The 24,829-nt window shown below is 45.7% G+C and overlaps 1 protein-coding gene across 1 annotated transcript in view; it reads right to left on the bottom strand.

Annotated features, from left to right (window-relative positions):
• alk (ALK receptor tyrosine kinase) overlaps nucleotides 1–24,829 on the bottom strand; it is a 288,715-nt gene that overhangs the window by 138,049 nt on the left and 125,837 nt on the right. The window contains exon 4 of the mRNA XM_033025471.1: nucleotides 10,902–11,064. Within this exon, the coding sequence (XP_032881362.1) occupies nucleotides 10,902–11,064 (163 nt within the window). The remainder of the gene's footprint in view (nucleotides 1–10,901; nucleotides 11,065–24,829) is intronic.

Raw genomic sequence — 24,829 nt, 5'->3', positions numbered from 1 at the left:
AGTGATTAGCTTCTTCGGTTGATATCAGAATCACAGTAATAGAGCTGCTGTAATGTTATCCAGCTGTAATATTAAACCAGTTGTTCTAGCTCTGTTGCTTGATTGCTCAACCTGCTGGACATTTTCCTGTAGCATGCAGCTTTTACATGTTTCTTTCTTTCTTTCCTCTATCTCCAACGGCCTTCATTAAACAATCGAACAGATGGGTGTTATCCAAATGGACACAAAGTGCTAGAACAACTCAGCAGGTCAGGCAGCATCTCTGGAGGGAAACAGATAGACTATGTTTTTGGTCTGGACCCTTATTCCCGATCCGAGCATGAATAGGTAGCAGAGAACATTTCATAAGTTCATGTTATAAGAGCAGAATTAGGCCATTCAGCCTATCGAGTCTACTCCGTCATTCCATCATGACTGATCTACCTCTCCCTCTCAGCCCCATTCTCCTGTCTTCTCCCCATAACCCTTGACATCCTTACTAATCAAGAATTTGTCAAACAGCACCTTAAAAATACCAAATGACGTGCTCCACGGCCATCTGTGGCAATGAATTCCACAGTTTCACCACAATCCACAATTTTGGGTCGAGACTATTTCTTCAGAATCCAGAAATGCTGCCTGTCCTGCTGAGTTATTCAAACACCTTGTTGTGTATTAACCAGCATCTGCAGTTCTTTGTTTCGTCAGATGGGTATTGCAGAATTCCTGACCCCACACTATCAGAGATATTCATTTTGTTGTCAGAATTTCTCCACCCTTTCTGCAATTAAAAACAAACTTGTTTTCCCTTATTCCTGATGTTGATGAAAGGCCTCTGATCTGAAATGCTAATTATGCTCCTCTTTCCACAGAGGCAGCACAGCGATGCAGCTAGTAGAGCCACTTCTCACGGCCCCAAAGACATGAGTTTGATCCTGACGACAGGTGCTGTCTGTGTGGAGTTTGCACATTCTCCCTGTCCCTTGCAGGTTTCCTCCGGGTGCTCCGGATTCCTCCCACATCCAAAGACGTGTGGGTTTGAAGGTTAAGATCATAAAACACAGGAGCAGAATTAAGCCATTCTGTCCATCAAGTCTGCTCCACCATTTGATCATAGTTGAGCTATTTTTCCCTCTCAACCTAACCAATTTAGTTAAAACCTACCAATCTACGCTTATAAAACACCCAATGACTTGGCCTCCTCATCCATCTGTGGCAATGATTTCCAAAATTCACCACCCTCTGACTCAAGAAATTGCTCCTCTGCTCCTTTCTAAAGGTACGCCTTTTATTCTGAGGCTCAGCCTTCTAGTCTGAGACTTGTGGAAACATCCTCTCCACATCCACTCCATCCAGGCCTTACACTATTCGGTAAATTTCCATGAGGTGTCCCCTCATCCTTCTAAACTCCAGCGCATAAAAAACCCAATGCCGTCAAACGTTCAGCATACATTAACCCAAACATTCCTGGGATCATTCTCGTAAATCTCCGATGGACCCTCTCCGACAGCACATTCTTCCTCACATCCTTCCCTCGCAACCCCATTCTCCTGCCTTCTCCCCCGAATCTTTGACATCCTTACTAATTAAGAACTTACCAATCTCCTCTTTAAAAATACTGAATGACTTGACTCCACAACCGTCTGAGGCAATGAATTCCACAGATTCACCTCCTTCTGGCTGAAGAAAGTCCTCCTCATCTTTTTTCTAAAGATACATCCTTTTGTTCTGAAGCTGTGCCCTGTGGTCCTAGAATGCTTTAATTGGGCTTTGTAAATGTGTAGGGAGTGGATGAGAAAGTGGGATAACATCAAACTAGTGTCTACGGGTGATCGATGGTCGGCATGGACACGATAGTCTGAAGGTCCTGATTCCATGCTGTATTTTTCCATCAATTCAATTAACTCTGCTGAATGCCGTCAGCATTTTCTATTTGTCGATCATAGATGTACATATGTCTTATGATAGCTCACAGATCATCCTCGTTTTTAAACATGAAAAAATTACCAATGCGCAATTGCTAACATGCTATTAAAGTCGTGTCCATCTTTGTTTTCGGCTCTGCACTCTTGAATAACTTCCAGCAACAGTGGAAATATCATTTCACTCTGCAGTGCCAGAACATTTTGATTTAAGAGTAACAGGCGTTGAGAACAGATGAATGGTGTCCGAGGGCCATCACAGCCAAGGACAGACAGCAGGCTCCCTGCACTAAACATGCAAATACATTATCCAATTTCCTGCTTTTCAAAGCAATCAAAATCCTGAAGGAAGCACGGTTGTCCGTGACGGGGAGCTAAATCAGTTTGTTTGCACTATCAACATGACTGCGTTACATTCACTGAGAGATGGCTGCAGTATCCTCAGCCCAATAGATAGAAATTTACTGGCACCATAACAACATGTTATACATATATGTATCAAATGGATTGATGTCAGCTCAAAATATGTATATGTGGCAATGCTCTTCAGATCTTGTATGAATTCTTTGCCGCAGAAAGCTGTGGAGGCCAGGTCAGTGGATATTTTTAAGGCAGAGATAGATAGATTCTTGATTAGTACGGGTGTCAGAGGTTATGGGAAGGAAGCAGGAGAATGGGGTTAGGAGGGAGACATAGATCAGCCACGATGTTTTTAAATTTCATGTGCGATGCTCCGCTATTCCCTGGGAAACGTCTTTTCATTTTGCACTGTACACTGTTGCTTGCAAGATGACAATAAAGGTTGATTGATTGATTGATTGATTGATTGATTGATTGAATGGTGGAGTAGACTTGATGAGCCGAATGGCCTAATTCTGCTCCTATCACTTGTGACCTTATGTACCGTATAGGTTATAAAAGGCAATGTGACATGTTTTGCAGAGAGAAAATAAATGCTGCCTGCTGAATGGATATTTTTTTCTTTTGCACAAAGCAGCCACTTGCTTGCAGCAAGGAAAAGATTTTGCGTGAATTGTGAATCATAACAATTTGTGGTCTAATTGTACTGCACCCCCATTAGCTAAGGGAAATTGCTGTCTCACCCTTTAACCTTGGTGATTTTCATGGAGTCGCTGCATTTGCACATTAAGTGTCCATTAAGCTTGCCACGAAGATAAAGTTTAGTGATAAAATGGATTAATTATGCGACATGACAATCGTTAATGCCATTAGCCCAGAAAGTGAACAATAATGAGTGTGGAATTTTGTTCCTTCAGGTTGCAAACTGTTCAGAAGATTTTTAATTGAATATTTCTTGCATCTTAATTATACCTTTCTTTTTGTTCTGAAATCTGAGCTTTTTTTCCCTCTTTCTTTCTGTACTTTGTTGCACAATGTTCAATTTCATTGACAACAGTCTGCATGTAGCATGATCCAGGAGTGGGCTGGGAACATTTATGTCACAGTGGCCATGATGTCCAACATGAGAGAGTCTAATCATTAGGGTCTAACATATGAAGGAATAGGTAATATTTCAGGTTGGAACTGAGGAAGCATTCTGACCCAAAATGCCACCTATTCCTTTTTGAGTCTGAAGAAGGGGCCCCGACTCAAAATGTCACGTAATCCTTTTCCCCAGAGATGCTCTCTGACTCGCTCAGTTACTCCAGCACGTTGTGTCTATGTTGACCATTGGTCAGGTGGAACAGAACTAGACCATTCATTCAGGTTGTTTATGAGCAAGTTGTTTAAGAGAAGAGGAAATAACATGTTCAGTTAACAGAGAATAAATAACTCATGTGATGCAATGAAATGAATCACCTCCACAAAAAAAGATCTTTCAGAGCCGGGGTAAATTACATCCTTGAAATTAGAGTGGATCAAGAGTCGAGATTGTTTTACTGTCATATGTCCCGAAATGGAACAATGAAATTCTTACTTGTAGCTTTTTTCTATTTGCGACAAAACGCTACGATTTTTCGCCACCTTACTCACCATTCTCCTGTGCTGCAACTGCAACAAGTTTTGTTGCGATCGATGGTATATTTGAAAAGTTATTAAGGTTTAAAAATGTTAAAAACCGCGCATGTGCAGATTGGTCTCCTCCCTGTCAGTCAGTGCCACGATGATCGGTGTTTCCTGCCAGTCAACGCCATGGGCCGGGACAGCAATGCCCCTTCTTGCACCGCGCCCTCTCCCGCCTCACTCACAAATTCCTCTCTCCCCTCCCTACAGTAACCAACCACACACACACACACACACACACACACACACACACACACACACACACACACACACACACACACACACACACACACACACACACACACACACACACACACACACACACACACACACACACACACACACACACACACACACACACACACACACACACACACACACACACATCCAATCATCCAGTCAATGGGATCCAAAGCACAGCTAACAATGAATGGCCTGTGGAGGAAGGAACTGCACATGCTGCTTTTTATGAAGGGAGGGAGGGAGTAACTGAGGGTAGGGGAAAGGAGAGGGAGGGAATGGTGAGGGGGGATTGGGGGAGGGGTGGGGGAGAGATCTTGAGGAGGTGAGGAGGGAGGTTGGAGGGATTGAGGGAGTGGAGGGGTAGAGAGGGAGAGGAAGAGGGGGGGTTGGAAGTGGGGAATAGAGGGGGAGGTGGGCAGTGGGGGAGGTCAAGATGGATAGTGGGGGGGGGATAGGGAGAGGTGAGGAGTGGGGTTAGAGGGATGCGAGGGGGGTAGGAAGGGGTGGGGAGTTATGGAGGGAGGTAGAGAGTGACTGATGGTAGGGGAAAGGAGAGGGAGGGAGAGGTGAGGGATGGATTGGGGAGGGGAGGAGAAGAGGGGAAAGAAGAGGGAGGGTGAAGAGGAGTGGGAGGAAGTGCTGGGGGATGAGGGGAAATAAGCCACGCCTGCGCAGTTGGGGGCTATGCGTGAGTGGTGGAATATTGCGTTGGAGGAACGGGTGAGTGGTGGAACATTGCATGGAGAGCCGACCCAACGGGATAGATAGATAGATAGATAGATAGATAGATAGATAGATAGATAGATAGATAGATAGATAGATAGATAGATAGATAGATAGATAGATAGATAGATAGATAGATAGATAGATAGATAGATAGCAAGATAGATAGGACACACACAGAGATATATATAGGAGACTGGTCCCCGACGCAATATTCCACCTCTCCACCAATTCCAATATTGGTGGCCAGTGGGGGGGGGAGGGGGGCTTTCTGGAGCGCTAGTATGGGTGTTGTGGGCTAAAGGGACTGGTTTCCAGAGGCCTAGTATGGACATTGTGGGCCGAATGGATTCTTGGGCTGGCGGCTCAGTCACTCAAGCCTGTTGTGCTGGCAGCTCACTCACTCACGGCTGGTGGGCTGGCAGTTGATTCACGGCTATTCCTTGAACTTCCATTTCAAGCAGGGTGCAAGGCCACCAAATTCGTGCAGTTTCATACCATTTCAAGCAGGGTGCAAGGCCACTAAAGACAACGAGTCGTGACCTCTCTCTCCTCCATCTTGTAGAGACTGAGCCACGCCCACACTTCTGGGTTTTATAGTCCCTCTCCCTCCCCCTCCCACCAGAAGGGGCATGGCCTTCATGGTGTGATTGACAGGAGAGAGATTCTCAACATTCATTAAACACTAATAACTCTTTTATTTTTCATCGATGGGAAAAATCCTCGGCACCTGATGAGCGGAGGGGGACTCTGAGTAAGATGGACAAAAATCACAGCCGTACGTGGTAGCGTTTTATCTAAAATCAATATAAAGCGCAAGCAGGAAGTGGTCAAGATTAGACTTTTAATTATATAGAAGGCAAGGCAACTTTAATTAGGCAAGGCAACTTTAATTGGGCAAGGCAACTATAATTAGGTAAGGCAACTTTAATTAGGCAACACAGCTTTAGCATTTCATAGCAAAAGGATTTGAGTATAGGAGCAGGGAGGTTCTACTGCAGTTGTACAGGGTCTTGGTGAGACCACACCTGGAGTATTGCGCACAGTTTTGGTCTCCAAATCTGAGGAAGGACATTATTGCCATAGAGGGAGTGCAGAGAAGGTTCACCAGACTGATTCCTGGGATGTCAGGACTGTCTTATGAAGAAAGACTGGATAGACTTGGTTTATACTCTCTAGAATTTAGGAGATTGAGAGGGAATCTTATAGAAACTTATAAAATTCTTAAGGGGTTGGACAGGCTAGATGCAGGAAGATTGCTCCCGATGTTGGGGAAGTCCAGGACAAGGGGTCACAGCTTAAGGATAAGGGGGAAATCCTTTAAAACCGAGATGAGAAGAACTTTTTTCACACAGAGAGTGGTGAATCTCTGGAACTCTCTGCCACAGAGGGTAGTCGAGGCCAGTTCATATATTTAAGAGGGAGTTAGATGTGGCCCTTGTGGCTAAGGGGATCAGAGGGTATGGAGAGAAGGCAGGTACGGGATATTGAGTTGGATGATCAGCCATGATCATATTGAATGGCGGTGCAGGCTCGAAGGGCCGAATGGCCTACTCCTGCACCTAATTTCTATGTTTCTATTTCCAAACCATAGGCAACACAGCTTTAGCATTTCCAAATTAAAGGCAACACAGCTTTAGCATTTCCAAACCAAAGGCAACACAGCTTTATCATTTCCAAACCAAAGGCACCACAGCTTTAGCATTTCCAAACCAAAGGCAACACAGCTTTAGCATTTCAAAACCAAAGGCAACACAGCTTTAGCATTTCCAAACCAAAGGCAACACAGTTTTGGCATTTCCAAACTACATTTTCAAACCATCTTAACGGCACTGACTGGTCAGTAAAACTAATCACAGTTTAGTAGACATGTGTTCAGTGTTATTCACAGCTCAGACTGAGAGACGTGACCCTCTTGCTCCCCCATCTTGCAGAGACTGACTGAGGCACTCAACAGTTCCAGGTTTTATATTACCTCCGGAAGGGGCGTGGCCTTCAGGTGAGAGAATCTCAACATTTTTTAAACACTAATAACTTTTATTTTTCATCAATGGTAAAAATCCTCTTGTCCTGCGCAGTGGAGGGGAACTCACAGTTATATACACACACACATACATATAAATATATATATATATACACTAGACCAAGTCCCCCAATGCCAGAGGGGGGGGCGGCATCACATGGGAGGGCTGGTCCCCGAACGCAATATTCCACCACTCACCCATAGCTCCCAACTATGCAGGCGCGGCTGACGGGTTCCCGTTATGACAAAGAAGATGGAGGCATTACAGTGCAGACTAAGTGCATACCCATTGGGTCTGCTCCCCCAACGTAAGATTCCACCACTCACCTGTTCCCACAATGCAAGTCGTTCCCCTAACGGTATATTGCACCACTCACGCATAGCTCCCAACTGCGCAGGCGCGGCTCATTTCTCCTCATCCCCCAGCACACCTTCCTCTTCCACTTCACCCTCCCTCTTCAATCCCTAGAGAGGGATGGGTGGTAGAGGGGGTAGAGCGGGAGAGGGGTAGAGAGGGAGTAGAGAGGGAGGGTATTCGGAGGGGGTAGAGGGATAGGGGAAGAGAGAGAGTGAGGTAGAGAGAGGGAGAGGGGTAGAGATGGAGCGAGGGGGATAGAGTTGGGGAGAGGGAGAGGGCGAGGGAGGGAGAGGGCAAGGGAAGGGGTAGAGAGGGAGGGTATTCGGAGGGGGGTAGAGGGATAGGGGAAGAGAGAGAGTGAGGTAGAGAGAGGGAGAGGGGTAGAGATGGAGCGAGGGGGATAGAGTTGGGGAGGGGGAGAGGGAGAGGGCGAGGGAGAGGGCAAGGGAGGGGGTAGAGAGGGAGGGGGAAGAGAGGGGGGGTAGAGAGGAAGGGGGATAGAGAGGGAGGGTGGTAGAGAGGAAGAGGGTGAGGTGAGGGAGAGGGAGGGAGGTAGAGAGGGAGGCGGGTAGAGACGGTGGGAGTGAGGGTAGATAAGGAGGGGGCATCTCCCTCATCCACCCCCCCCACCCCATCTCCCTCTACCATCCCAATCCCCACCCCATCTCCCTCCTCCTCATTTCCCTCATCCTCCTCCCCTCACTCCCATTCCCTTCCCCAGGACCTACCCAGGTCGTAGAGCAGCGCCAGGGCCTGGAACTTGGCCTGGTTCTCGCATTAGACCCGGCCATGACTTGGTGCAGGCAGCGGCTTTTAATTCGGCCCCGGGCTTGGCTCTCACTCCAGCTTGAGCACCAGGCTCGGCTCTAGCCAGGGCCCGCAGCACCACCCTCGCCACCAGGTGTCGGGTGTTGGCAGTCACGGCCCCATCCCAAGCCCCGGGCTCAGCTCTCACTCCAGCTCCAGCCCCACCCTCCCCGACGTGCGCCGGCAGCAGCCGCCACGCGAGTGCGCTGGAGTGCCCCATCCTCCCGGAGTGTCCCGTCCTGCCTTGCGAGTCGATTGTGACATCACTCAGGTTTTTTTTATCGAATTGGGTGTGTTTTCTGGCTTTTAAAAAAACTTTAAACGATTAAAAAGTGCGGAAATATAGGTGGGAATGCGACGAGAAGATGTTTATCGCCTCGATGGGAAACATGTGAGTAGAATGTGTGAAAATGGGAAGGCTGTGGCCTAGCGTTTGGAGGAAAATAGGAAAGTGGCACATACACATACAGCCACAAACAAGACGAAGAGTTTTAGTAATAGTATAAAATATAGTGTATGTGTTTAATATATATAACAAATATATATATATTTGTCATTTATTATGGATTTTACAGAGTACTATGTTTACATATCTGTCGTGCTACTGCAAGTAAGAATTTCACTGTTCTGTTTCAGGATATATGTATAAATATCTGAGTCTGAAGAAGGGTGTCGACCCGAAACGTCACTCATTCCTTCTCTCCAGAGATGCTGCCTGTCCTGCTGAGTAACTCCAGCTTTTAGAAACATAGAAACATAGAAAATAGGTGCAGGAGTAGGCCAGTCGGCCCATCGAGCCTGCACTGCCATTCAATATGATCATGGCTGCTCATCCAACTCAGTATCCTGTACCTGCCTTCTCTCCATACCCCCTTTAGCCACAAGGGCCACATCTAACTCCCTCTTAAATATAGCCAATGAACTTTGTGTCCCTGTCTCTCTCTTTTTCCACATTTTGTTACATTACAGCTTATTCTAAAATGGGTTAAATTCATTATTTTATCATCAATCCACACACTATATATATACCCCATAATAAAAAAGCAAAAACAGGTGTTTAGAAATTTTTGCAGTAATTTAAAAATAAATAACTGAAATATCACATTTACATAAGTATTCAGACCCTTTACTCAGTACTTTGTTGAGGCACCTTTGGCAGCGATTACAGCCTCAAGTCTTCTTGGGTATGACGCTACAAGCTTGGCACACCTGTATTTGGGTAATTTCTTCCATTCTTCTCTGCAGATCCTCTCAAGCCCTGAAATGTTGGATGGGGAGCGTCGATACACAGCTATTTTCAGGTTCCTCCAGAGATGTTCGATCGGGTTCAAGTCCGGGCTCTGGCTGGGCCACTCAAGGAAATTCACAGACTTGTCACAAAGCCACTCCTGTGTTGGCTTGGCTGTGTGCTCAGGGTCATTGTCCTGTTGGAAGGTGAACCTCCGCCCCAGTCTGAGGTCCAGATACCTCTGGAGCAGGTTTTCATCAAGGATCTCTCTGTACTTTGCTCCGTTCATCTTTCCCTCGATCCTGACAAGTCTCCCAGTTCCTGCCGCTGAAAAACATCCCCACAGCATGATGCTGCCACCACCATGCTTCACCATAGGTATGGTATTGGCCAGGTGATGAGCGGTGCCTGGTTTCTTCCAGACGTGACGCTTGGCATTCAGGCCAAAGAGTTCAATCTTGATTTCATCAGACCAGAGCACCAGAGAAAACAACCCTTTTGGCAAACTCCAAGCGGGCTGTCATGTGCCTTTTACTGAGAAGTGGGTTCCGCCTGGCCACTCTACCATAAAGACCTGATTGGTGGAGTGCTGTAGATATAGTTGTCCTTCCGGAAGGTTCTCCCATCTCCACAGAGGAATTCTGGAGCTCTGTCAGAGTGACCATCGGGTTCTTGGTCACCTCCCTGACCAAGGCCCTTCTCCCCCGACTTATCCCAGTTTGGCCGGGCAGCCAGCTCTCTGAAGAGTACTGGTGGTTCCAAAGGTCTTCCATTTAAGAATGACGGAGGCCACTGTGCTCTTCGGGACCTGCAATGCTGCAGAAATTGTTTTATACCCTTCCCCAGATCTGAGTCTCGACACAATCCTGTCTCGGAGGTCTACGGACAATTCTTTCGTCTTCATGGCTTGGTTTTTGCTCTGACATGCACTGTCAACTGTGGGACATTATATAGACAGGTGTGTGCCTTTCCAAATCATGCCCAATCAATTTAATTTATCACTGGTGGACTCCAATCAAGTTGTAGAAACATCTCAAGGATAATCAATGGAAACTGGATGAACCTAAGCTCAATTTTGAGTGTCATAGCAAAGGACCTTAATACTTATGTAAATATGATATTTGTTATTTCTTTTTAATTACTTTGCAAACTTTTCTAAACACCTGTTTTCGCTTCTTCATTCTGGGGTATTGTGTGTAGATTGATGATTAAAAAAAAAAGAATTTAATCAATTTTATAATAAGGCTGTAACGTAACAAAATGTTGAAAAAGTGAGGGGTCCGAATACTTTCTGAATGCACTATATATATATATATATATATATATATATATACATGTGTGTGTGTTTGTGTGCATACATATAGACACACACACACGCGTATGTGTATATATATATATATATATATATATATATATATAAAACCAAAGAAACAAACAATAGTAGTGCAAATCAAAAAGTTATGCCCCAAGTCTATGTAGTTCAGAGCCTATTTAACATGAAGACACATACCATCTCAATGGTTAAAGTGATTGACAATAAATGCTTGGTCCTGTTTCAAAGGTGAATTTTGAAGTAAGGAGGTCTACACTTACTTGTATGTGTCGGTTGATGGCACTCTCCACTTCTGAATGCCTTGCCAAATTCTGCCAGCCACGACCACCACAGATGTATTTGTATTGCGGTACGCATTGTTGCATTGAGTCTGTGTCGGTCCTTTGGGGCCACTTGCACCACAGGTTGTAATGATCCATGGACCTAAAAATTGAAGGGGCGAAAAGGAATAAGGCAGCTGTGGCTACATTTTATAAAAGTTAAATTCTACCATTGTTGGGTAATCTGAAATAAATACAGAAATTGTGTTAATACACTCCGCAGGTTAGTCAGCATTTATGGAGATCAAGAAAGAGTTATTTTGTCATGTCTATTACTTTTCATTTGGGAGGGTTATTGCCAGACCAGGCTGACCACTACTCATTGATGCAGTGCCAACATTAGGACAATGGGGGCAGGATAAGACTCAAAATGTTTTAGACTTTGGTACTTGAAAGCTACAAGGTTGCTCTGGAAGTGTGGTGACTCGTGTGTACTGCCTCAGAAGAGATCTACTATTTTTTCAACACTACATCACTGCACTCCTGCTTTATGTATGATTATGCATATGTATGGAATGGTTTTACAGGATTGCATGCAAAACAAAGCATTTAATTCTGCCTAGATATATGTGGCAACAAAATGACTATTGAACAATTGAGGGACGGAGATTAGATGATAACAAGGTTAAAGGAGGAGGGAGTATTAATGGTAATTAACCAGAAGTGCAGGGTTCTCCTGAAACACACATAACATGGAGGAGAGTGGACGGGGGATGGGAGTGAGTGTAAGCAAGGTAGCTTACAACTCAGTGGTATGAACGTTGAATTCTCTAATTTTAAGTAACTTCTATTTACTATCGTATCATATCATTTACACTCCCTTCCCCTCCCCTTGCCCTCTACCTCCACCCTAGCCATTTAACCAGTTCCACAGTTCACCACATTGTTTCCCTCTTGAGATCACACCTTCCCCAGCCAACAATGGGCCTCACAGGGCACCTCCCTTCCTGAGATCATTTGTTGCTGGCCCTGATTGGTCTTGGTCTTCTCTCGCCACAAGTTCTTCACCACCCCCCCCTCCAACCTCTACTTTCAGCCTGAAGAAGGGGCCTGACCTGAAAGTCAACTATTCTTTTCCTCCAGAGGTGCACTGGGTCGGTGTTGCAGGGGTTTACCTGGCACTGGTGATACTGTCAGTCAGGATAAACTAATCTCTTCTGGCTCCACATGATCTGCATTCCTCCATTCACAGCATATCCTTACCCACTGAGTTACTCCAGCAATTTGTGTCTGCACATGGGAATCATTGGGTTTGTAGTAGACATTCAGTCATTAGCCAACATTCAGCAAAAGTCAACAAAGAGAAGGGGAGGATTGGGGGTGGTTCGTGAAAGGTGAAAGTATGGAGAAAACTGTAAAACTGTGAGTGAGAAGAGGTTGGGCACTTTGTCAGTTAGCACAAAAGCAGATATGAAGAAGGGTTCTGACCTGAAATGTCACCTATTCCCTTTCTCCAGAGATGTTGCCTGACCAACTGATTTACTCCAGCATTTTGTGTCTAACTTTGGTATAAACCAGCATCCACAGTTCCTTCCTACTCATGATTATAATGTGAATTTTAACCTCTTGTCTGTTGATTCAGAACCATATTTACCTTCAATGTGATCAACAGAAATCTATAGCACAATTATTGAAATTAAGGGGAATAGAGGTTTCTTGTGATCCCAGTCCTTAATTCTCTGAAAGTGGCAACTTAATTAGACAGAGTGGTAACAAAGGCATTTGGTATGCTTGCCTTCATTGGTTTGGGCATTGGGTATACGAGTAAGGAAGTCATGATACAGCTTGATAGGACTTTGATTAAGAAGCATTGGGAGTATTGCGAGCAGTTCTGGTTGCCCCAATACAGGAGGCTTTGGAAAGGGTGGAGAAAAGGTTTACCAGAATGATGTCTCGATTAGAGGGTATTCCTAGGACTCCACCTGGCGGATGACCTGACCTCTACGACCAACGCCACAGCAGTGATCAAAAGAGCTCAGCAGCGTCTCCACCCTCTCCGAAGACTTAGGAAAGCAGGTCTCCCTACTGCTCATCTAAGGACCTTCTACAGGGACACCATCGAAAGCATAATGACCTACGGCATCACTTCCTGGTTTGGGAGCTGCAAGGCTTACGAACAATATCAACTCAACAGGATAGTGAAGACAGCCAGCAGGATCATTGGTGCCCCACTCCCTTTCCTGTTGGAGATCTACAAGAAGCGGAGCATCAGTAGAGCCATCTCCATTATCAAGGACCCCTACCACCCATCACACCACATCTTCTCCATTCTGCCATCTGGGAAGAGGTACAGGAGCATCAGCTGCAAAACCAGCAGGATGCTCCACAGCTTCTTCCCACAGGCAATAAGATTGATTAACGGACTGTGTTCCCTCCCCAAATATCGTTCACCAACACATTCAACCTCGTCCATACTTTGACAGCTAGGCACCTGTCAAAGTAAAGCCACTGTCGGTCGGAATGTCTGTTTTTATTCTATTGTAAATTTTAGGCCTACTTTCTGTTTTTAGATATGGTAATTTTAATTTGTTTTTAAAGCGCTATGTATTTATCCTTTTTTTACTAACTACACTGAATGGAAACTGGTCGAGTAACGTTTTTTCATTTCCTCTGTGTATGCAAGTACTCAGTGAAAATGATATTAAATAAATACTGAATACTGACTGAATACTGAATTAGCTGTAAGGAGAGATTGGACAGTTTTGAATGAATGAATAAATACGTTTATTGGCCAAGTATTCACATACAAGGAATTTGCCTTGGTGCTCCACCTGCAAGTGACAACATGACATACAGTGACAGTTAGGAATGACACATAAAACATTAAATATTAATAATAAAACATTATCGATTAAACATGTGAATTAAATAAAATACCAGAGCAAAAGGAGGCTACAGATTTTTGATTATTGAGTAGAGCTACTACTCGTGGAAAAAAACTGTTTTTATGCCTGGATGTGGCAGCTTTGACAGTCTGGAGTCGCCTTCCAGAGGGAATGATTCAAATAGTTTGTGGACAGGGTGAGAGGGGTCAGAGATGATCTTGCTTTCTCTGAATGCCAATGGCTGAGGGGAGACCTGATAGAAGTATGCAAAATTATGAGACATAGATAGGGTAGAAAAGGGCAATGTCTAAAGGGCAACTATTTTAGACAACAGTGGTGGATGCCTGGAATGTGTTGCCTGAGGTGGAGGCAGATAGTGGTGTTTTAGAGGCTTTTGGGAATGGAAGGGTACAGATCATGTGGAGCCAGAAGAGAGTATCACCAGGCCAGGCAAACCTCTGCAACACCGACCCAGTGCTGCCACCAGGACAACAGGCTTTTAAAACCAAGATTAGACTCTGTGCTATTAAGAACCTTGAAGGGGACAAGTTGGTGCCAGAAATGGTGCAACTCTTTTAAGCCTGCCTTGATGAAGTCCACTATTCTCACACTACAATTGTTACATATTTGTACTTATCTATGATTGTGCTTATCTATAGTGTGATTTTACACTTTTTGACCTCTAATTTCAGGTAGTCCCTACTTTCTCCTCCCCTTCTCAGCTCTCCCTCAGCCCACTGGCTCCACCTCTTCCTTTCTTCTTCCCGCCCACTCCCCCACCCGCACATCAGTCTGAAGAAGGGTTTCGACCCAAAATGTTGCCTATTTCCTTCGCTCCATAGATGCTGCCACACCCGCTGAGTTTCTCCAGCATTTTTGTCTACCGTGTGATTTTACCAGTTTGCATGCAAACCAAAGAATTGCACTGTACATGTGACGATAAATTATATTACAATTAAAACACAAAGTACTACATCCAGGATAAGCGCTCAACTAAGAAAACCAAGCCCAAAGCCAAAGTATTATCTAACTATCTAATTAACTATACCAACTTACAATAAATGACTCCATATGCAAAAAAACCCAGCTACCTACATATTAATTAGCTCGTAGAAAAAAACTAATCCTGTAGATGCAAGTATATCATTAGGGTTATCAAGTGGGCACCTCCCTTCATTGATGTTTCGTTGAGTTAGGCCCACGACACCTTTGGAAGGCTCAACAGTTGGTTCTGGTATCCTATCTTCCACTAATCGTAGCTCATCATTAAGCTTGTAACACCACAAATATCACCCTTGGTTCTATAAAATACACTAACCACTGACTAACGACCATAACACTATATCAGGCCTCAAACTAATAGCAATTATTTCCTGCGGAATAACAAGCTTTCCTCCTAAATCTATCCGCATCTCCCAATCATTGGCTCCCCGTAACTGGCCTGACTCATGCCTATCTGCAAACTTCCCTCCTCTACCTTTCTCTCCCTCACGGACAAAATGAATCGCTACACTCTCAGTCCTGATGCCTACTGAATTCACTTGTGCTCCCCTCCTCTCAATTGCTGCAGCTATGCACGCTCCACACCTGGTTATGTCGCCAAGTATACCGACCCTGAGAAAGACTAGTCCTACATCCTGACAAAATATTCCTCAATGTTGCCACCTCTGAACACAAGGGACATGCCGGGTCCCCACCTACCCATTGTTTGAGGTTCTGCGGTGACATCGTAAATAGCCCTTATGTTATATTGAATCATTGAATCTTTGCATCATGTTCAATATAGACATTGGTAGCCGAAGGGACTGTTCCTGCTGTACTGTTCAATGTTCCATGTTCTATAATCAACATTTCAATGACAAAAAGGACTTCCGTCCTAGGTGTTCAAATTGAAGGCAGATGGACAGCATTGGTGCCACAGAATACACAACCGTGAGGGACAAAGTCTGAGTTTTTCTGGTAATGCACAGGAACACCGGGATAACTCACAGTTGGTGAATATTCTACTGAAAAAGGACGATTATTCCTATCTGAGAACAACATTCTCAGCTTGACTTTGTTTTCTGTATGTTCCTAAATTTTATGTACAAAAGAAGTTAAGACAATAATCCAATTGTAAATTGGTTGTCGAGCACTCTTCAGATTATTCAACCAGATATAGCCACAGGGTCTAAACATTCAATTGCAGACAGTGCAATTACTCATTAGAGGGAGTTTAGAATCCCTGCTGCTTATTTATTAGTTACAGGGAGACCAAGCATTGAGTGTGCTGTCTGTCAAGCTCATACAGTGGCAATTAAGCTCCCTGCTTCATCTAAATATAATTTCATGGCTTGATCTGAATCCAGTATTGTAACCAACGATAGATAGCAGCTTTCAGTTTTCTATTTGGAGCTACAGAAAAAATACGCAGAACATGCCACAGTTGCAAAGGATGTCATTGGTAATTTTGATCAAAGTAATTTCAGTCATTTTTTCATTTATTTTCGAGATACAGCATGGAAACAGGCTTGTCGGCCCACTAAGTCACACCGGCAATTTATCATCTGCACACCAGTTCTCCTCATTGGAGACCCCTGGACTATGTTTGATCGGACTTTACTGGACTTTATCTTGCACTAAACGTTATTCAAGTTATTTCCTTTATCATGTATCTGTACATTGTGGATTGCTCGATTGTAATCATGTATTGTCTTTCCGCTGACTGGCTATCATGCACCAAAAGCTTTTCACGGTACCTCGGTACACGTGACCATAAACTAAACTCAACTAGTTCTATCCCACATACTATGGGCCTGATTCCATGCTCTATGTCTATATGACTCCCACATACAGCACAGTAATAGGCCCAATGTAACCATGCCGACCAAGTTGCCCTGTCCGAGGTGCCGCTCACTCGCTGTTGAATCTTGCCTGGGTTCACGTTAATAGCTGCTACTATTCCCATGCTACCCCTCTACTCTGCCCAAAGTTCCCAAAGAGAGTTACCTCTTAACAGCATCACCAGTGGTCAGGCAGCATCCATGACGTCTGAAGTCTGAAGAAGGGTCTCAACCCAAAGCTTCGCCTTTCCATGCTCTCCAGAGATGCTGCTTGACTGACTGAGTTACTCTGGCACTTTGTGTCCTTTTGTGGTAAAATGTCAACTCTTGGTCAGCCTGCCTTGTGCTGCTGCTTCTCTCTAGTCCCCTTCTACACATGTAGTATCTCGAGAGAAGAGTAATGGGCCTGTCCCACTTGGGTGAGTTTTCAGCAGACTGCCGGCAACTGTCAAACTGGCCACTGGAACGGCGACTGTCAGAGTGGAGCACACACGCAAACACATCGCTTCCTTCACCAGCCTGTTATGCGGGGGATCGCTGTCTAAAAAAAATCACACGGTGCAAAGCCAATGTGAAACAGGCACACACCGCGATGAAGAGGAGTTGCAAAAAGATGGCTAAAGCACAGTGTATGGTAAGTCCTTTAAAATAGGGGAGGAGAGGGGGGGGAGAAGGAGTGGAGACAAGTTTTAAGAAGCCAGAGATACACGGCTGTGAAGCTCGGCGGACATTTAACATTACCGGTCGGTGAACCTTGGTTCTGAAAACTACTGCTCACCTTTTTTTCCCCAATGAGCCAATGAAATTCACCGGTCAGAGCCAGCTACAACCTACGAGAACCTCAGAGAATCTTCGACCTCCTGGCAACCCACTAGGACCTCCCGGCGACCTACCTACGGCACGAGAATTCTCGCTACTCTCCATGGCGGCTTCATTCTGGTCGCCGCTAATTTTTCAACATAATGAAAAATTCATGGCGACCATAATGAGGGCCGCGACTAGTTCCCAGAATGCGGGAACTTCTCACGACCATGAAGGCGACTCCCCGGCAACCACCCGCGAACATGTGGCGACCATGTGGCAACTGCAGTCTCCTGCAGTCGCCTAAACAGTCGACTAAGTGGGACAGACCCATAAGTTACTTACTGGTGTCTGTGGCGAAAAAAAAGTCTATTTTTCTCTTTGAATGACAAAATGTTGTTTGCAGATGATTGTGGGAGGTTATATCCATTTTGAAGCCCAGTTTTGCAATATCAGTTCCAATGCTGTGTTGACTCTGGAGATTAAGTGGCAACAACGCTGTTTATTGAATTGACGAAAGAAACCAAATATTTGTACTTCACATTTGCTGCCGATTTAGCGGGACCTAATGTGGTCTCACGTGCACTCCATTATCTGATCGTTGTATTCCGAAACTGCGCATTACACAGAACTACTACCTAATCCAGGCAGCACTTTGGATAACCTGATCTGCACCCTCTCCAAAGCCTCACACATCTATCCTGTAGTGGGGGCAGCTAGAACTGCACGCAATATTTACTATATACACTATATATATACTATATACTGTATATGCAATATATGTATTGGTGCGTAGCCGACTATGCCTTGGTGTTACATCTGCTATATATCTACATACTTATAAAACTCTGATCATTATTATATTTACTTGCATGTGAATCAAATCTTCTCGAAAACCCGATGCGTTAATGGTGATATTCCGGTAGAGATTTACCTCATGATGTCGAAAATCACCTCATCTGAAAATTTGGTTCATTTTTTCCTGTTATTTCTCTCCGCTTTTCGCAGCACCCTCGCTCGCCCGGCTCCCATCCTCCTCCTCTCTACCCCACTCCTCTCTCCCCCTCTCTCCCCTCTACTCTCTCTCCCCCTCCCCTCTACCCCCCCCACTCTCCCCCTCCTCTCTCTCCCTCCTCCTCCTCCCCTCTGCCCCACCTACCCACTACCCCCTCCCCGATCCTCTCTCCCCCCTCCTCTCTGCCCCTCTATTCTCTCTCCCCCCTCCCTTCCCCATCTACCAACCCCTCCCACTTCACTCTCCCCTTCTTCCCTCCCCCCTCCTCTCTCCCCCCTTCCCCCCTCTCTCTCCCCCTCCCCCACCCCCTTCCCTCCCCCTCTACCTCCCTCCCCCTCCCTTCCCCCTCCCCCTCTCCTCTCCACCCCCCTCCTCCCTCCCCCCTCCCCCCCCACCCCTCCTCTCCCCCTCTTCTTTCCCTCCATCTCTCCCCCCTCTCTCCCCTCCCTCCCTCCCTCCCCTCCCCTCTACATCCTTCTCTCCCCCCTCCTCTCTCTCCCTCCCCCTCTGCCCCCCCTCCCCACTACACCCCCTCCAACGCACCCCCTCCCCCTTGGTCTAGTATACTATATATATGCAATAGATACTCTCCAGCCATTCCCAATATAAAATTTCTGACCTCCTTCTCTCCCATGTCATTATTAGGTACAAGCTCAAGAATGTAATCCCTCCCCAGCTCTTAATTTCTTCCCTCAACATCATCATCACTTCTCAAGATGGCTTTCTGAGTTCACATTGGCATCATTCCTAGTGTTATCCTGAATACACATTGCAAAGCAGAGATTCTCATCTTAACCCACATTAATCTACAACTTCAAACAAAATTAGATGAGAATAAAACATTGGAAAGTAATAAACTTTATCAATATATTTTTCTTGATTAACAGCCAACCTGTAATTACATTTCTGTGCAGTCACAATTCGACAGGCCAACAAAAATACATATGTCACAAGAAATGATTTTATTTTGCTTTCATAAGTGTCTTTCTCTGTTTTGCATTTTCTGTTGACTTCCTGTTCCTTCTTCAGATGTTTTTCAGAACCTTTTCAGAAATGTTGCCATATTTGAGCATATTGATTGAAAGAAACAGCAGGTAAACAGGCCCTCTGGCTCACCGAGACCATGCTGACTATCGATCACCCGCTCACACTAGTTCCGTTATCTCACTTTTGCATCCACTCCCCAAACACTGGGGACAATTTACAGAGGCCAATTAACCTACAAAGCCTCACATCTTTAGGATGTGGGAGGAAACCGACCGGAGCATCCAAAGGAATTCCATGCAGACACAGCGAGAACGTGCTGACTCCACACAGACAAAAGCTGAGGTCAGGCTTGAACCCAGGCTCCGGAACTGTGTTACAGTAGCTCTACCAGCCACCGTGCATCTATACATAACTAAAACTCTGATCTTGTTATCTTCCGGTTCGGCGGTCTTTCCATTTGCTCAAAAACGGTTCGCGATGGCGCTACGATTTTTTGCCAGTTCACTCACCATTCTCCTGCGCTGCGATTGCACCAAGTTTCGTTCCGATAGGTTGAATGTCGTAAACGTTAGCGAGGTTTAAAAATCTTAAAAACGCGCGTGCGCAGATCGTCTCTTCTCCTGCTAGTCGGCGTCGCACGGATTAGTGTCTTCCCCTGTCACTCCTCGGGATGGTCCTCCCCTTTCTGCGCCATCGCGTATTTACTGGAGTTGAGGGTGGCTGGCGGAGATTTCCAACCGGACTTTCGGAGGAACCCAAAACAGCCCAGCCCCAAGCAGCAGCCCAGCCCAGCCCTGCCCTGACCCACCTCAAGCAGCAGCCCAGCCTCAAGCAGCAGCCCAGCCCAGCCCTGCCCTGACCCGCCTCAAGCAGCAGCCCAGCCTCAAGCAGCAGCCCAGCGTCAGAGACCCATCGCAGCCCAGTGTGCGAGACCCAGCCCTGAGTCGGAGATATTGCCAAACGGAAAGCGGAGACTGTGATCCTGGCGGAGGAGAACGACCAGCGACCACCGCCCACTGTGAGTCCCCATCACACAACCAATTTCAGCCACTACTCCTCTGGTCCCCCTCGTTGGCACCTCCCCCCCCACTCCCCTGTGATGCCCCCCTCTCCCCCAAGGCTCTTCCCCGTCTTTTCTCCTAGCTCACTCCCCCCCGCCCGCACACCCCTCTCTCCCCACAACTACCCCCCGCCCACACAGCCCCCCCCTCACAGGCCCCCCTGCCCACACCCCCCCGCCTACACACACCCCTCCACACCCCCCCCCCCCACACCCCCCACCCACACACCCCCCGCCCACACACCCCTCACACACTCCCGCCCACACACTCCCGCCCGCACAACCCTTCCCTCTCCCACAACTGTAGGAGGAAACCGTAGCACCGGAGGAAAGCCATGTGGTCACAGGGAGAACATGCAAACTTCACACTTCATACAGACAGCACCCGAGGTCAGGATTGAACACGGGTCTCTGGCGTGTGAAGCAGTGGCTCTACCAGCAGCTTCACTGTGCCGACCTACTTGCTAAATGAAATATGACTCTAATAAGGATCCTGCAAAATATAATTCCCAAATGCAACCTAAATAACTCTCAGCGCATTTTGATTTTAACGGTGATAAACTAAGTAGATGATCAGCCTGGAGTGCCCGAATTATGCATGATCCCATTGTGCAGATCGACTTGTACTGAATTTAACATTTCACTGAATGAATTATTGGCTCTATAATGTCAATGGTTCAATAGAAATTCTCTGCACTTCCTACTGAGTGGCACCTTACTTAAACAAGGATGAACTCTGCACAAAAGAGATGTCCCTTCGATAAACTCCATTCTGCAGGTCAAAACACTGGTTGAGACCTTGAACTCTTTGGATTGCTACTCAATAACGATGATGGCTTGTAAGCATTGCAACAAAGACAATGAGACTAGTTTGCATAACAACATTTTGATCAGATTGACATTATTTCTCACCTCTTTATCCTGGCCCTATCAATCCATTACATAAAGTGGGATTTCTCAAGCTGGGACATGGTAAACTGGATGAGTTATTGCAGGAGAAACAAGGAACAGCAGAAGTTGTTCTATAAAAGGAAGACACAAAATGCGTAGAGAGGGAAGCCGCTGAGCCCGGCCCCTGGACTGGAGCGGAGAGAGTTAGATGGAGAGCCGTTGGGCGGACAGACTGTGGGAGGCAGTGCGGTCCAACTTGACGGTGGAGTAGGCCGCTGGAGGCCCTGCACCAGCCTGGGCCTCGGCTGGACTGGACGCCGCTCCAAGGGGCTCCCCGTGGACTGGACACGTAGCCTGCAGCGGCACAGAGCGGTGGAGGACACCTACAGCAAAGCTTGGCCAGGGCAACCCTGCAATGCTGCCAGGAAAACAAGCCTTCATGGTCAGTAGACACAAAATGCTGGAGAAACTCATCGGGACAGGCAGCATCTCTGGAGAGAGGGAATGGGTGACATTTTCGGGTCGTGACCCTTTTTCAGACTGGCTTGGTTAAGAACTCCATACCTATAACAACTGGGACTTGAAAATGATGCCAAATCTGGTGACTCTGTATATTCTCCCACTATATATACTCTTACTATACACTTCTAGATCTGAGATGCTTATCTGAAATATATTAAGTGCTTCTAAATAGTGATACTTGTACTGAACTGTATACAGAAATGAATTTCATTGTACCTTTCATTCACATGCAACAATAAAGTGCCATTGAATTGGCCACCCTCACACACTTTAACAAATCCTGCCATTATAACATTTCTTTCAAATGGGCAAGCCTTCCCTACTGGCACATATAAGCCTTATTAGGACATTTATATCCTCTCAGGAATAAGAACAGGAGAAATAGTAGGAGAAAAGCCAATTGGATTTTATTGCCACTTCCTGAATTGAAAGTTTAACTGTGATCTTATAAAATAAGATCACAGTTAAACTTTCAATTCAGCTGCACTAATCCCTTATTCCATTATTCCTTAATATCTTGAAATCAACTGATCTCTGCTGTAAATATACTTAGTAATTAAGCCTCCACAACCTTCTGGGATAATGGTTCCAAATTATAGAATATAGAATTATAGAACTCTACTGAACAGAAATATGCCCTTTGGTTCACAATATGTATGTCAAACATAATGCCGATAAACTAATCTCATTTGCCTGCACATGATCCATATCTCTGCCTTTCTAAAACCCTTTTAAACACCATTATCCTATCTGCCAAGCTGTGTGTTCCAGGCACCTATCACCCTCTGTGCAAAAACCTTGCCCCACACATCTCCTTTAAACATTACCTCTCTCAACTTAAAGTTATGCCTCGAGTATAGGTAAAAAATACATAAGGTGTTGGAGTTGGGTCAGGTAGCTTAGTTTGGTTTAGTTTTGGTTTAGAGATGCAGCACGGAAACAGGCCCTTCGGCCCACGAGACCACACTGACCAGCGATCCCCGCACTATACACACTAGGGACAATTGACACTTATACCAAGTATACAAACCCAAGCCAATTAACATTCAAACCTCTACGACTTTAGAGTGTGGGAGTAAACTGAAGATCTCAGAGAAAACCCACGCGGTCACGGGGAGAACGTACAAACTCTGTACAGACAGCACCAGTAGTCGAACCTGGGTTTCAGGCGCTGCAAGCGCTGTAAGGCAGCAACTCTACCGCTGTGCCACCGTGCTGCCCTCTAGCATCACTGGATAACATGGATAGGTGATGTTTCAGGTCAGAATCCTTCCTCAGAGTGATTGTATTTGGGGGGGGGGGGGGGGGGGGGGGGGGGGGGGGGAGGAAGGAACCGGGAAGAGAGTTGGGAGTAGAATTAACCATGTTGTTTTGGGATAGATTGGTCACATTTGTCAAGCCCATACAAGCTTCCCAGGTTAAGTGACGTTGGTCAACATATTTTATTAATGGATTTTATGATGAGCGGGGAGAAAGCTGGAAAAGAGATGGGGCAGGACAAAGCCTGGCAGGTAACTGGATGCCACAGGTGTGGAAAGTTGTTAGTATACAGTCTGCTCAATCTCTCCTCATTGGACTGTCATGATATCCCAGTTTTTATTGTGCTCCCACATCCGCTCCGAATAGTGAAAGGCCTGGATAGAGTGGATGTGGAGAGGATGCTTCCACTATTGGGAGAGTCAAGGACCAGAGGCCATAGCCTCAGAGTAAAAGTACGTACCTTTGGAAAGGAGATGAGGAGGAATTTCTTTAGTGAGTGGGTGGTGAATCTGTGGAATTCATTGCCATAGATGGCTGTGGAGTGCACGTCATTGCGTATTTTTAAGGTGTAGGAAGGAACTGCAGAGGCTGGTTTACACTGAAGATAAACACAAAATGCTGGAGTAACTCAGCGGGATAGGCCGTATCTCTGGATAGAAAGAATGGTATTTTTAAGGAAAGGATTGACAGATTCTTGATTAGTTGTGGGGAGAAGGCAGGAGAATAGGGTTGAGAGGGAAAGATGGATCAACCATGATTGAATGGTGGTGTAGACTTGATGGGCAGAATTGCCTAATTCTGCTATTATAACTTATGATTAACATATATTCACAAGTTTATCCTTCCTTCGGCAGCAACACCTGGCTGCTACACAATATCCTAGGTCCAATCGTGCAAGCGCCTGAAATAGTTTCATTAAAATCTACTTCATCTTGTACTCTTGCAATAAAGGACTTTTGCATTCTGCTTGCTTCACTAATTGCTTGCTGTGCCTTGTTGCTAGGTTTCGGTGATCTGTGTGTAAGAGCCCCCTGATTCCTCTGATTGCAAATATCATTAATTCTCCTACCATTAATAAAATCCGTACTTATGGAATATCCTGAAAATTCTGTGCAGGTCAAAATGTGTTATGCTCACTTTCATCGTCTGAATGAAAATGAACAAGGCAGGATTGTATTTTACAGATGAATGACCCAGGAGGAAGTCAATGCCACAATATACCCTGGAGTAAACATGATTACATTTCATAGCTTTTTGGATGAGATGGTGAGGTACATTAATAATGGTGTTAAAACTGATCCAATATTTGATGCTGGTCAAGCATTGAATGACAGTAACAAGCAAAATGTGTCCCTGCGCTAGTTAGCTGAGGTACGGGGGAAGGAGGAGAGAGTGAAATAAAACCAAAGCATTGCTACAGGGTGCGGCCATTGCTACACAGCTTACAGATTGTCTTACATCCTTGCTCAGCATCACTGAAGCTTGTCTTATATCCGTGCTCAGCATCACTTGGAGGAAACCCACGCAGAGCAGACAATACACATAGTCAGGTTCAAACTCGGAGCTGGCAGGCAGCGTATCTACCGTGGCTCCACTGTGCCACCTCTGCATCACTAAAGCTTGACACAAAAAGCTGGAGTAACTCAGCGGGCCAGGCAGCATCTCTAGAGAGAAGGAAAGGGTGA

The sequence above is a fragment of the Amblyraja radiata genome, chromosome 8 (assembly GCF_010909765.2).
Source record: "Amblyraja radiata isolate CabotCenter1 chromosome 8, sAmbRad1.1.pri, whole genome shotgun sequence".
Classification (NCBI taxonomy): Eukaryota; Metazoa; Chordata; class Chondrichthyes; order Rajiformes; family Rajidae; genus Amblyraja; species Amblyraja radiata.
Note: the sequence above shows the minus strand (reverse complement) of the source record. Positions and strands in the feature narration are given on the sequence as shown.